Genomic DNA, 12431 nt, shown 5'->3' on the forward strand with positions numbered 1-12431 from the left:
ATGTTATATCTTTGTTATAAATAATATTTTGGTACTATAATTTATTTATTTTGATCACTTTCATTTTTGTTTTTATCTCTCTTTTTTTTTTTTTTTTTAAATGTACTTTCACACTGCTTTTTCGGTGAACCTGTTTTTAGTAGTAGGTTACATTCCTTTGCATGAGTGAACTTTTTATCTTTTAATGGAAAATCATCTTTTCAAATGCTAACTGGTGATTTGGAAAATCATACCTCGAAGTTGTTGTAACATGTACGGGAAGTCTTCAAATCCTCCAGTAAGTAAAGAAGTAAAGAAGTAAAGAAAGGTATCATCACAATAACTCAGTTTGTTCAGTGAATCACTTAGCTGCTTATAAAGAATACACCTCCATTTTAAAATTGTCCCCCAGAGTGATTCCTGAAAGAGACCGGTAAATAATTTATTATGAGAGATAAACTACGTTAGACAAATACGACTCTCCACAATGGTATAATATTAGACTTTCGGGCTTCTCAAAATGTCTCATGCCAATAGAAATAGTATTTATTGATTATAAACCCATGATCCTTTCACTAAATTAGACTTTCATCCAAAAAAAACTAAATATTTATAACTGAAAATTTATTATCAAAAAATTTAAACAATTATATTTTTTATGTTTCAGAATTCATAATGAATATCAAGATTGTGACTCAAATTTATAATGAATATCAAGATTGCGAAACATTTGAAGACCATTGGAAACTCGTTCTCGACAACGCTCTCTTCTGTTGTTTCCTAATTTTCTTCATATCGTGTTTTAACATAAAAAAAATATATAACAATAATGATGAAGGAATCTATGTTTCGAAGGAAAGATCAAATAAAAATTTTGCATTCAATCCTCTAGGAACAAATCTCAATTGCAATGTGAAAGCTTAAATTTGGGGTACAAACCTGTTTGTTGTCGTCAATTTTATTGTATATCCAGTCTATAGGACCCTGTAGGATATCTGATCATCAACCGTCTCCACAACAACCCGCTTCATTCGCACAAGTATCATCAGAAAAGATCTCGCTTTGGGACCTACAAAAATGAGAACTCTGTCACTACATTGCTTGTTATTAATAGTCATTGATTCTGGACTAGTTTCATTCCGCTACTCGGTATAAGCCAAATGGGATGTAAATTTACTTTCGCTTAATTCCCGCCTCACTTCCAAACACTAACCGATGAAATAGCGTGAAAAGGGATGTCTAGGCTATGTTATGGTGCATGTCTACGGAGAATATAGTGAGAAAGGAAGGTAATCAAATGTAGAACATAGTCAAAGAGTAAATGCTACTGCCATTTTTTTTTTCCTTCTGCAAAAATGCACAAAAAAAAAAAAAAAAAAAAAAATNCAACTATGCTCATCTAGTTAAAAACATGTCCTAAATTAAGAGGTCACATATTCAAATTTTCCCACACAATCAAAAATATTTTCATGGCACTAAGTGCATTGGTTCTACTTAAGCATTAAAAGTCGTTAAGCTTTTGTTGGTTCTTTTTTTTCTTTTAATGTCTTCTTGACTGTAGTATATGATTAAATTAGTACGTGTAGATTACCAAGGCCCATTGATGAAACTTCGTCTTGAAAGATGTAATTTTCTCCCTTGGCTTTCATTTTCAGACATGAGTTGATCTTCTCAACGGCCACGATGAGGTCCTGGACAAGTTGGATTTCAAAGATGTAAAAATTTTGCAAATAGAAATAACAATTTTATACATAAGGTTAATCGTAGGAAGTATCACGCAAATATACAGGTAACGTTCTTGTAATTTTAGTCGAGGGTTTTTGGAGATGAAAGGGATCATGACATATTTACATTCAAATTCCTCACGCGACGCGATCATAAAATGGGATTGTTCGCCAAAGTTCTTGCAATGACACTCCTCAATAAAGTAGAATTGCTCAAAGAAAAAACTACACCTTCAAGATATAGCTAAATCTCTTACGATGGTCACTTACCCGAACATGTTTGGGTGGAGCTATCCCTTATTACAACCTATCCAATTGGCAAAATGTTTGCTTGTACAACTATAAGTATAAAAAGTCCCGTACAGATTCTTCTTGAGTATTACCCCTATAAAGAGACTGTTCTTAACATCATCCCCTAAGATATATTTGAGTTTATAGATTTTTTTCAACATCCATCTCCCAATCGAAGTACACTTGACCCAGAGGCCATTAAATGCATCTTTCTAGGATATGCTTCAAATCAGAAAGAATAGATGCTACTCCCCAGGTCAAAGAAATCTTCTCCGTGGATGTTACCTTCTTTGGAAACCAACCGTATTACCAGAAACCTTAGACTTCGGCTTAAAACCTCCTCGAGAACTTGTTGGAACGTAGGTGTGAATAGCACTGACCGTGTGTACTAAAACTAGGAGGAAACGGTATGAACTACTCTGATTGCTTATTTAGAACTACATGTGGTAACTCTTCGGCTTGTTAGAAGGGCTATTTAATTTTCATCTAATTCATCATGCATTTAGTAATAACTCTCGGCTAGTTAGGAAGGGCTCTCAACCATCAAATTAACAAAGGTAGATATATAATGGAAACTCAACAAACAATAATGAATAAAATCAAATGGAATTATACAGTGTCGTACCTCCCATGATGCTAGGCTCTTCATATATGATGGGATACTTTCAAAGTCATCCTTTGATAGCTTAATTGAAGGTGAAATGGCTTCTTCATATTTCAAGTAATCTTCACCTTCCTCTGCTTCATACAAATGCCAAAGTCATGAACTTCATACCTTGATATAGGTTAAAAAAACATTAAAATAATAATGCCTAAGACTGCAATCTACGAACTTTCTACCTTCAGACACTCCAATTTGTGCAGCAGATTGGCATGGAAAATTGGAGTCAAGTGGTTTCCCTAAGAACCTGAAAAGAAAAATGAATCCTATGATTCAATTAACTAATCTTTTATTTGGCAATATACGAGCTGCTGATGAAATGAAAAGAAACAACAAATGTTCAAATTCAATCAAATGATCTTCTAAAATCATAATATAATTTATACAGATTTGAACCTACTTTTTCGGGGTATGAAAATCCGCATACGGATCATCAAACCTGGAGTTACCTATAAACGCAATAATGAGAAGTCGCTTGTTAAGAAAGCCTTAAACGAAGTATAAAGCACTACAGATAACCAAAAACAATCGAAGTTCAAACTCCTTCAAAATATGGATAACCATCATTTTTCCTCCTCTTACATATTCTGGAAAATAGCATATAAAGGCAAGTGGCAATTAGAGTCTTCTTACCTTCAGATGCTAATGTAGCCAGACAAACATCTGAAAGCCCAGCATTTTGTAAACTTAAAGAGTCATCGAGTCTGGAAATGACAAGAACAACCAAGTGATTGAGGGTACAAGATAATTCGCTAATTGATAGGTAACTATCTTTTTATACACTTGTACCAATCCTGTGTTTAGGTGTGCAACATGCGACCTCCGGTTTTGTTAAACTTTTGTTTTCTTTTACTGGTTAAAAAGAAATAAGGGGGAAATTGTTATATCTTTAAAGAATTTCTGGAAAAAATCCTTATTTCTATAATTTTTCATACTGTACTTTTCTTCTATTATTTTAATTGAATTTTTCTATTGCATGCTTCACCCAAAAATAATAATAAGTAGGATCACTTTTTTTGGCCACGCGCAGAAGCCCTAAAGAGGTAACTGCACTTAGTGTGCCACACTAAAAGAATTTCATATCCACAAATTTTAAAGCACTTGGTTTGCTGTGCCTTGCAAAAACAAGGTCAAGGTGCATATGAACAACAAACTCAGGGACAGAACAAGCCAAACCGGGAATGTGTGCATTGCATACTCTGCACATGTTGCCGCTCTGCCTTGCTTCATCTCTAACCTTAGCTGGCGCACCCATGATCGTGCCGTCAGCCAAGTCAAGTGCCTTGAAATTTGTGGGTAAAGAACCATAGTTTCAATCTTTTACTTCTCTCTATTTATATATAACCAATAAGATAAGATACTACTAAATAACAAGGGAAGGAGGAGGGAAGGGTACAATACAGTATGTCATCTTCGAAATTATGCTTGGCAAGTCCTGTCATAGAGACCGATCTCTGGTATGAAGACGGTATGTTCAATCCATCCTTGGAGCTTGAAAGCTCGAAACGCAATCCAGATGTTAATGCATGGTTATAATTTTCGTCTTCTTCATCGATCTCGAACTCTAAGGCAAAAGAAGATAAATGATGCAGCATTAATAAAAGTAATAATCATTCTTTCCCTTTTGTTCTATGATTTTTCGAAAAAAAAGTAAATGATATTGAGAATTTAAAGATTAATAATAACAAGGATCGTATGTATCCTATTTAAAGCTACTCCACTCGTCATTTCATCACAACATTCAACAAAAGAAGGAATTCAATGTAATTCACCTGGAACGTATCCGACGCCCTTAAGCTGCTTTTGTATCTCTTGGAGATCGCTTTCGTTCTTCTTGTAAACTTCACTGACGTGCCCTAACAGCTCCTCAAGGGATACTGTTTCTAAGGACCTTGATTCGAGCAAACTGAGATCAACACTAACAGCCGACACGCGGCGGTTGAGAGATTGTATGAAGGTCGATGATGCCGAATCTGGAGTATATAGTCTCAACAATTAGCACAAGTCAGCAACCTCAAAATTGCAGTCTAATTCATCAAAGCAAAACACAAAAGCAAATTCACGAAAGGAAAAGAAAAAACAGCCATATTCGATCTCCTAGTTTATCAAGGCAGCAATTCTTTGTAATTTTCAATCAAATTCCATTCGTCGGAGTACCGAAAAGAGAGAACAAGGTAAGAAAGAGATGGAGATAGTGCGCACCGAGAGGAATGGGGCGGCGATCGACGGACTGCTTGAGGGCATTGCAGCTGTTTTGAAGATGGTTGCAAAATGGCGCTAGGGTTTTGTTGAAGTTCGATATCAGATCCTCCATTCTTCTTCTCTTTCAGACGTTCAAATTGAATTATGCTTCAACTGATCGATCCATTTGGCTGATTTTGAAAAAAATACGAAAAATGGCGGGAAAATCATACTCGAATTTTTAAAATAAATATAAAATTATATAATATTTTTTAAATCACATTTATTTTGTGTTCCTTTTAATACATTATTTTGTTAATTTAATAGCTTTTTTTATACTTTTTGAGACCTTATAAAATATTTTTCTCTTATTATTTTTACAAATACAAAATTATATTATAATAATGAAACTCAATTTTAAATTTTTTAATATATAACAATTTATTTTTTATATTTATAAATTTATAATCATTTACTCTTTATCGAAAAAATTATTAAAATTATATTATTTCTTACCATTAGTTTTTAATGAAATTTTTAAAAGTTTCATTAAAATCATTTAATTTAAAAAAAAAAACTTAAAAATTATCTTTAAATTTTTTTAAAAGCCTCACCAACATTAAAATAATAATAATAAATAAATAAATAAATAAACTTAAAAAATAGATCTAAATTCCAATTTAATTTTTTTNGAAGGTGTCGATGTTATTTATAATTTTTTTTTATATATTTTTTAAATATAGTACTCGTAAAAGTATTTAAAAAAAATTAAAGAATATTAAGAATATTTGTAAAACAAAACACTTACGGTTTCTATCTAAAACTAACGATAAACCAACTTGAATAGACATAGATGATTTACGGGTCACGTATGACTTCATTTTATGCAACGATGATTGATTTCGATTTCATGCAATACCATACGCAAGAGAGACAACGAGAGACGACGTAGACCATGAACTTGAAAAGATGCAGAGAACATGAGGTATATTCATGGAAAGGGCTCTCATATCTTACAATTTACAACCCATGCATCTTCAGTTTCCAGGAAAAAGGCAGAAGAAGAAGAAGAGGACGATACATCGAGACGACGACGAGAAACGGAGTGCGTGATAAGGAACAACTTATGATCGATACTCTAGTAATAGTATCGCTTAATGTACAAAAGTTTAGATACCTTTTCTTTTGTTTCATGAGAGCTCACCTTTAAGTGCAGCAGCAGCCCTTGTAATGGCTCTAACCACTCTCCAGATCTCATGCTGAATTACACCCTGCCCTTCACTTTGGTTCATTTTCGTCGACTCGGAAATTGCGTCCGCAATACCCGGGAAGTAAGCCAGTGCACTCTCATAGTCACTCGATGGCCCGTAAACCTGCAACGGAGGAGGGTTATCATAGTCGCTCGAAGGCCCGAAACTACTGGAATTCTGAAAACACGCTCAAATAATTGGGATATGCATCCAACCAAGTCTTTGATCCGGGAATGGGAGAATTTCCACTACCACTGGTAGGCCAATCGGGCCGTGAGCGCGGTGGGATCGAGCTTCCCAAAAAGCCGACCCCGAGTAGGCTCAGAGTGGAAGGAAATGGAAGGGCTAGATCTGTTCTCTTGAACAACAAACCCAAAGGTTAGATTGGTGCAACTAGAGGGCCTATTGAGATTATTGAGCTCTCCACACTCTTTAGCACTATTGCTCTAACAGCCCAAGTCTATAGTTAGTAGATATTGTTCGCTTTGGCCTGTTACGTAACGCCGTCGGCCTCACGGTTTTTAAAGCGTATTTGCTAGGGAGAGGTTTCCACACCCTTATAAGGAATGCTTCGTTCCCCTCTCCAACCGATGTGGGATCTCACAATCCACCCCCCTTGGGGGCCAGTGTCCTCGCTAACACACCGCCTGGTGACTGGCTCTAATACCATTTGTAACAGCCCAAGCCCAAGCCCACCGCTAGTAGATATTGTCTACTTTGGCCCGTTACGTACCACTGTCAGCCTCACGGTTTATAAAGCGCGTTGACTAGGGAGAGATTTCCACGCCCTTATAAGGAATGCTCTGTTCCCCTCTCCAACCAATGTGGTGAAATCAAATACTTACAAGATGCTTGAACCATGTACGGCCTCGAAGCCCATCAACGTCCAAGAACCCTCTTTCGGCCAGCATCAAACGATCGTTTAACGCTCGCGTTTGAAACAATGCCACAGCAGTAAAAGTTTCTTGCTCTCTCAATCTCTGCATTCACAATATAATTCAGCATGGCTATTAGAACCACATAAATACACATCAAACATGTTAGATGCAGCAGCCCAAGTTCCATTTCTTTTTGTGATCTTACCTTTGCTTCGTTCTCAATTTCCTCGGCAGCGGACTTGAATTCATGGATGGACGTTGATAATGGTTGCAACGATACGCTTCCATCTAAGATATCGTTCAGTATATCTCTGTATGCCTGTGTTGGAACGGAATCGACAACATTTTATAAACAATGCATGCTACAGCCTACAACCAGAAGCAAAATGTCGTGCTTCTAATACGACATGAAATTTAGTATAAGATCGGGCCATTCTACCCGAACTTCTATCCATTTTGCGTTTTAGCTACATGAAGTTTTGAAATTTTGATTTTAACCCCTCAACTTCCTTAAACAATCCGAACAAAGAACAAAAGTATCCGAAGTAAGGTCACCTGTAGCTGATTCGCGTAGGAGACATAACTGAAAGGGAGAATCAAATCGTCAGCAAGTCGAAGGGCTAGCAGTCCCCAGATGCTGCCAACTGAACGAGAAAGTGACAGATGACCGTTAAAGCGTGCGATCGAATGCTAATCGTTCATTATTTGTAATGAAAGTTGGTTTTAATTCAAAAAAAGACGCTAACCAGCCGCATGTCGATGAAACAACGGGTCTCCATAACTCGCCATCCAATCATACGTGTCGAAGGCAGTATGATATACAGGAAAATCTGAGTAAGAAAGGAAAGTTGTCACAAAACAGAGGCAAACTAGATAGCAAGTTTCTTTAAATTGACCATAATTAAGGCATATGGGCTAAGAAGAAGGTACCTCTTCCATAATACACATCAATAGAAGGAACTCCTGCATGTTGCACAAATGCAGCAAAATCAGAATTCAGGGCACCAAGTCTTTCAATCTGCAAACTAGCCAGGAACAATTGCAATCAAACAATCAACGAAGAATTCACAGCTTGTATGAAATCATCGGTTGGAGAGGGGAACAAAACATTGCTTACAAGGGTGTATAAATCGCTTACTAGCTGACATGTTTTAAAACCTTGAAGGAAAAACCCAAAGAGAACAATATCTGGTAGTGGTGGACTTGGGCTGTTATAATGGTATCAGAGTCAACACTGGGCGGTGTGTTAGCGAGGATGTTGGGCCCTTAGGGGGTGGATTGTGAGATCGTACACTGGTTGGAGAGGGGAATGAAGCATATTGCTTACAAGGGTGTGGAAACCTCTCCCTAGCAGACACGTTTTAAAACCTTGAGGGGAAGCATGAAAGGGAAAGCCTAAAGAGGACAATATCTGCTAGCGGTAGGCTTAGGTTGTTACAAATGATATCAGAGTCAGACACTGGGCGGTGAATGTTGGGCCCCCAAGGGGGTGGATTGTGAGATCCCATGTCAGTTGGAGAGGGGAACAAAACATTGCTTATAAGGGTGTGGAAACCTCTCCCTAGCTTGAGGGAAAGCCCGAAAGGGAAATCCCAAAGAAGACGATATCTGCTAGCGGTGGGCTTAGGCTGTTACAAATGATATCAGAGTCGGACACCGGGCGGAGAACGTTGGGCCCCCAAGGGGGGTGGATTGTGAGATCCCACATCAGTTGGAGAGGGGAACGAAACATTGCTTATAAGGGTGTGGAAACCTCTCCCAAGCTTGAGGGGAAGCCCGGAAGGGAAAGCCTAAAGAGGACAATATCTGCTAGAGGTGAGCTTAGACTGTTACAAATGGTATCAGAGCCAGACACCGGGCGATGTGTCAGTGAGAACACTGGCCCCAAGGGGGGTGGATTGTGAGATCCCACATCGGTTGGAGAGGGGAACGAAACATTACTTATAAGAGTGTGAAAACCTCTCCCTAACAGACGCATTTTAGAACCTTGAAGAAAAGTCCAAAGAAGACAATATCTACTAGTGGTGGACTCTGGCTGTTACAACACAACATCTTCACGACAACATTTAGTAACATTCATCAATAAAACTCTATTCAAAAGCCTAAGATTATTTAGTTTTGTGACTTCTACTATCGTTCAAAGAAGCCCGGAGTAGTAGAGAGCGAGTCAACACATAGACTAGCTAATCCCTCCGTAGTTATACGATGGTCGTGACACAATAAGCAGTATAGAAAAGCCAATAGGGATAAACAAATTGACAATGAATGACAGATTAAGGAAGTATGCCCTTACATTGGCGATTCCATTTGTGGCGGTCCACGTGTCGTACACAGTTGCACCTTTCACATCAGGATCCTCGACCTGATATCAGTTCAAATCTTTAGGAACATGTACAACTACACCCCCGACAAGATTCTATTACCAAAACAATAATCTCTTTACTTCGATACCTGTGCAGTAACCTCATGGAGGAGATCATCTAGCTGAGGGGTTGCACCAGAAAAGAACCCTGGTCCCTGAACTGCACAATCTACATTAAGGTAGGCCACAGCTTTGGTTCCAAGGTTCACAATGTTTTGCTCAACCCATTCAGTAGATCCTATCTATAAGCACCAAAATGTAGACCATAAATTACACGTACAAAGGCGTTAAAACATAATCATTCATCGCACATGGAGATTTGGGAGTACCTACCATACCGAATTCTTCAGCATCCCAACTGCAAAGAAGAAGTGTTCTTCGAGGGCTCCATCCCAACTTTCTCAAAAGAGCAAATCGACGTGCAATGTCAAGTAAGGCTGCTGTTCCACTGTTCGGGTCAACTGCCCCGAAACTCCATGCATCTCTATGATTACCCATAATCACAAAGCGATCGGGCTCTTCTAACCCCTTTATGACAGCTAAGACATTATGGATTGTTGCTATTTTTCTCTCCCCCTACAAATGAAATGAATGAAGAGTTAGAAAAAGGAAGAAATTGGGACAAAAAAATGAAACAGCCATGATAATGAAGAATCTCAAAACTTGACGCAAATTCAAAAGGCTCCATATCCATGATCCAATTTTTAGACGCGTTTTAAATCCGTGAGGCTGACGGTGATACTTAACAAGCCAAAGTGGACAACATCTGTTAGCAGTGAATTTGAACGGTTACAAATGATATCAGAGCCAAGCACCAAGTGGTGTGCTAGCGAGGATGCTGGCCCCCAAGGGGGTAGATTGTGAGATCCCATATTGGTTGAAGAGGGGAACGAAACATTCCTTATAAGGGTGTAGAAACCTCTCCCTAATAGACGCGTTTTAAAACCATGAGACTGACAATGATACGTAACAGGCTAAAACAGACAATATTTGTTAGCGGTGGGCTTGTACTGTTACATCGGGTAACAACCACAAAACCCCAGATAGAAAACAGAAAAGATTTACAAATTGAAATACAATTACAAGAAATCTCTCCAACAAGAATTGATCTCACAATCAAAAGAAGAACATCAGAGAGAGCACTCGAAGAAGCAGCATGGAGCTGTATCATCTCTTTCGAGTGATACTAGCCCCAAAATCCGAATATCAATACATACTCCTCGTGAATTGACCCGACAAAAATCCTAAGAGAACTTTCTCCACTTACAACTGATACAATGTCAACTAACATCAGCTCATAGGAAACCTGGTTTTGTACTTATTTACTAGGAATTATTAACCTTCTTCTATAACATTTTTTTTAAAAGTTCAAGAAGTTTTAGCATCATTTTTTACTGTGAAAAAACACCATGAAAATTTTGAAAACTTTTACCCTATGATGCCTCTTTCAATGTAATTTATGTCCTGATGATGAAACTCAGCAAGACAGGACAAAAAGTCCGACAAAGAACAGTAACATTAAGACAGTAGGCTGAAGCAGAAAACATCCCCACAATTATGGTCAAGATAAGTCAACGAAGGACACGACACTTCCAAGTTTGACAAAGCTTTTACAGCCGTAAAGCAAGTCACTTCTTCTAGGCCGAACAGAACAAACAGACAAAACAACAGCCACTAGCAAAAAAATTTCAGCACACAAACAGTTTATATTTTGACTATGTGTTGAAATTCAAAACCTGGTAAGTGAAGTTGAGATATGTCGGACCACCAGGCCCCACCGCCGCCGTCCCGAGCTTGATTGTGGTGTCCCGCCACTCCGGCGGTACGGAAGCAGTGTCCAATGAACTCAAAATGATCTCAGCTGCCTCAGCCGACAAAGGCATGGAAGGAATTTTGGGAAACTTTCTCAAAACTTCACTGTCGTTCAAATTCAACCTCTCAGCTCCATCAATGGCTGCCCAACCAGGGCTGAGTGGGTCCCCAATTCCCCTCATCACTGTACCTCTCTCAAACCCCTGTCTATACCCGTCGCTGTCGGCGTACAATAGAACCCCTTTTACCCCATTAGCCTCCGCCTTCGCCACCACCACACCCCTCGGAAATTCCCCTTTTCTCGCCACCGCAATGCATCCAGCGACGGTGACACCCATCGCCGCCAGAGCCCGGTAGTCTTCATCTCGGCCGTAGTTTACAAATACCGCCACGCCGTACGCCGTACCAGACGGCGAATACGCGTGGTACGGCTTAACTACGCCCTCAACATTCTCCGATAACGGAATTTGAACAACACTTCCATTCGGCAATCGAGCCGTAAGAGAAGCGTATTTAGGGTAAGAAAGCAGAGCATCGTAGCGAATCGAGTGCGTTTCGAACCCGAGATCCCGGAAATGAGACTCCACATATCGGACTGTTTCCGACGAGGGTTCCGTTCCAGCGAGATGGGGATGAAGAGTAAGCGACCGGAGATACGACGCGACGGTGTAGTTCGACGCCGATGAAAGAAGAAACTGCCGGTACCGGACGGAATTTCTCAAACTCGAAGTTACAGAGAACGACGAGGAGCTCGAAGAATGAAATGTGTAAAAACCCAAAACGCAGATGATGATAAAGAAGAGAAGGGTCGTTACGGGAGAAGGTTTCGATGAACACAAGGTCGTAAGCTGCTTCAATGGCGGCGGAGCCATTTCAAGAGGAACAAACCCAGATGGAAAAATTTGGGTGAGTGAAGGGTTTTTGAAGAGGAAGATTCAAAGGGGTTTGGAGGAATTATAATATAAAAAGGAATTGCGTGAATCCGCCATTAACGAGGAAAGGGGAAAGAAAATGAAGAGCATTGAGAGTAATTATTATATATAAAAAAAATATGTTGAAAAAGATTGGTAGGTTATGATTTGTGGGTTTTGATTTGATTTTTGAATTTGTTTATAAGAACTGGGAAATTGTGAAATCTAAATTCATGTATTATAGAAATAGGAGCAACGGATGGTGAGTCCGGTTGGACAAAAATGACAGCTTTTTTGCCTTAAAAAAAACAATATTCATAAAGTTGAGAATTCTTTTTTGGAGGTTGAGAACAAACTTTTGTCTTTTAGTTCGAGTGAAATG

General features: G+C 38.7%; 2 protein-coding genes across 3 annotated transcripts; both read right to left on the minus strand.

Moving 5' to 3' along the window:
• Positions 1-290: 290 nt before the first annotated feature.
• LOC111800703 lies at positions 291-5015 on the minus strand. 2 transcript variants are annotated; one of them, XM_023684515.1, is made up of 10 exons: positions 4858-5015; positions 4428-4628; positions 4057-4219; positions 3289-3359; positions 3056-3104; positions 2835-2902; positions 2620-2732; positions 1571-1670; positions 919-1048; positions 291-399 (listed from the first exon to the last, which is right to left on the minus strand). In XM_023684515.1, exons 1-9 carry the CDS (start codon positions 4967-4969, stop codon positions 954-956), a joined length of 972 nt encoding a protein of 323 aa, XP_023540283.1. In that variant the 5' UTR covers positions 4970-5015; the 3' UTR covers positions 291-399; positions 919-953. The 2 variants fall into 2 exon arrangements, with proteins under 2 accessions (XP_023540283.1, XP_023540282.1); XM_023684514.1 differs by having other exon boundaries at positions 2620-2735.
• Positions 5016-5795: 780 nt separating this feature from the next.
• LOC111800317 (probable glutamate carboxypeptidase AMP1) lies at positions 5796-12303 on the minus strand. The gene is made up of 10 exons (XM_023683953.1): positions 11063-12303; positions 9660-9902; positions 9416-9568; positions 9258-9326; positions 7895-7982; positions 7711-7794; positions 7520-7608; positions 7170-7283; positions 6932-7066; positions 5796-6209 (listed from the first exon to the last, which is right to left on the minus strand). Exons 1-10 carry the CDS (start codon positions 12008-12010, stop codon positions 6027-6029), a joined length of 2106 nt encoding a protein of 701 aa, XP_023539721.1. The 5' UTR covers positions 12011-12303; the 3' UTR covers positions 5796-6026.
• Positions 12304-12431: the final 128 nt, after the last annotated feature.

Source organism: Cucurbita pepo, chromosome LG08, assembly GCF_002806865.2.
Source record: "Cucurbita pepo subsp. pepo cultivar mu-cu-16 chromosome LG08, ASM280686v2, whole genome shotgun sequence".
Lineage (NCBI taxonomy): Eukaryota > Viridiplantae > Streptophyta > Magnoliopsida > Cucurbitales > Cucurbitaceae > Cucurbita > Cucurbita pepo.

Bases quoted from the DNA above. Each gene is read 5' to 3' on its own strand.
- LOC111800703 (XM_023684514.1), bottom strand. From the start codon at position 4,969: ATGGAGGATCTGATATCGAACTTCAACAAAACCCTAGCGCCATTTTGC. The intron at 2,736-2,834 runs GTAGAAAGTTCG...ATTTGTATGAAG, and splicing joins ACAAATTGGAGTGTCTGAAG to CAGAGGAAGGTGAAGATTAC. The intron at 1,671-2,619 runs GTACGACACTGT...CAACTTGTCCAG, and splicing joins AGAGCCTAGCATCATGGGAG to GACCTCATCGTGGCCGTTGA.
- LOC111800317 (XM_023683953.1), bottom strand. From the start codon at position 12,010: ATGGCTCCGCCGCCATTGAAGCAGCTTACGACCTTGTGTTCATCGAAA. The intron at 7,983-9,257 runs GTAAGGGCATAC...GCTAGTTTGCAG, and splicing joins CCACAAATGGAATCGCCAAT to ATTGAAAGACTTGGTGCCCT. The intron at 7,067-7,169 runs GTAAGATCACAA...TTGTGAATGCAG, and splicing joins AAATTGAGAACGAAGCAAAG to AGATTGAGAGAGCAAGAAAC.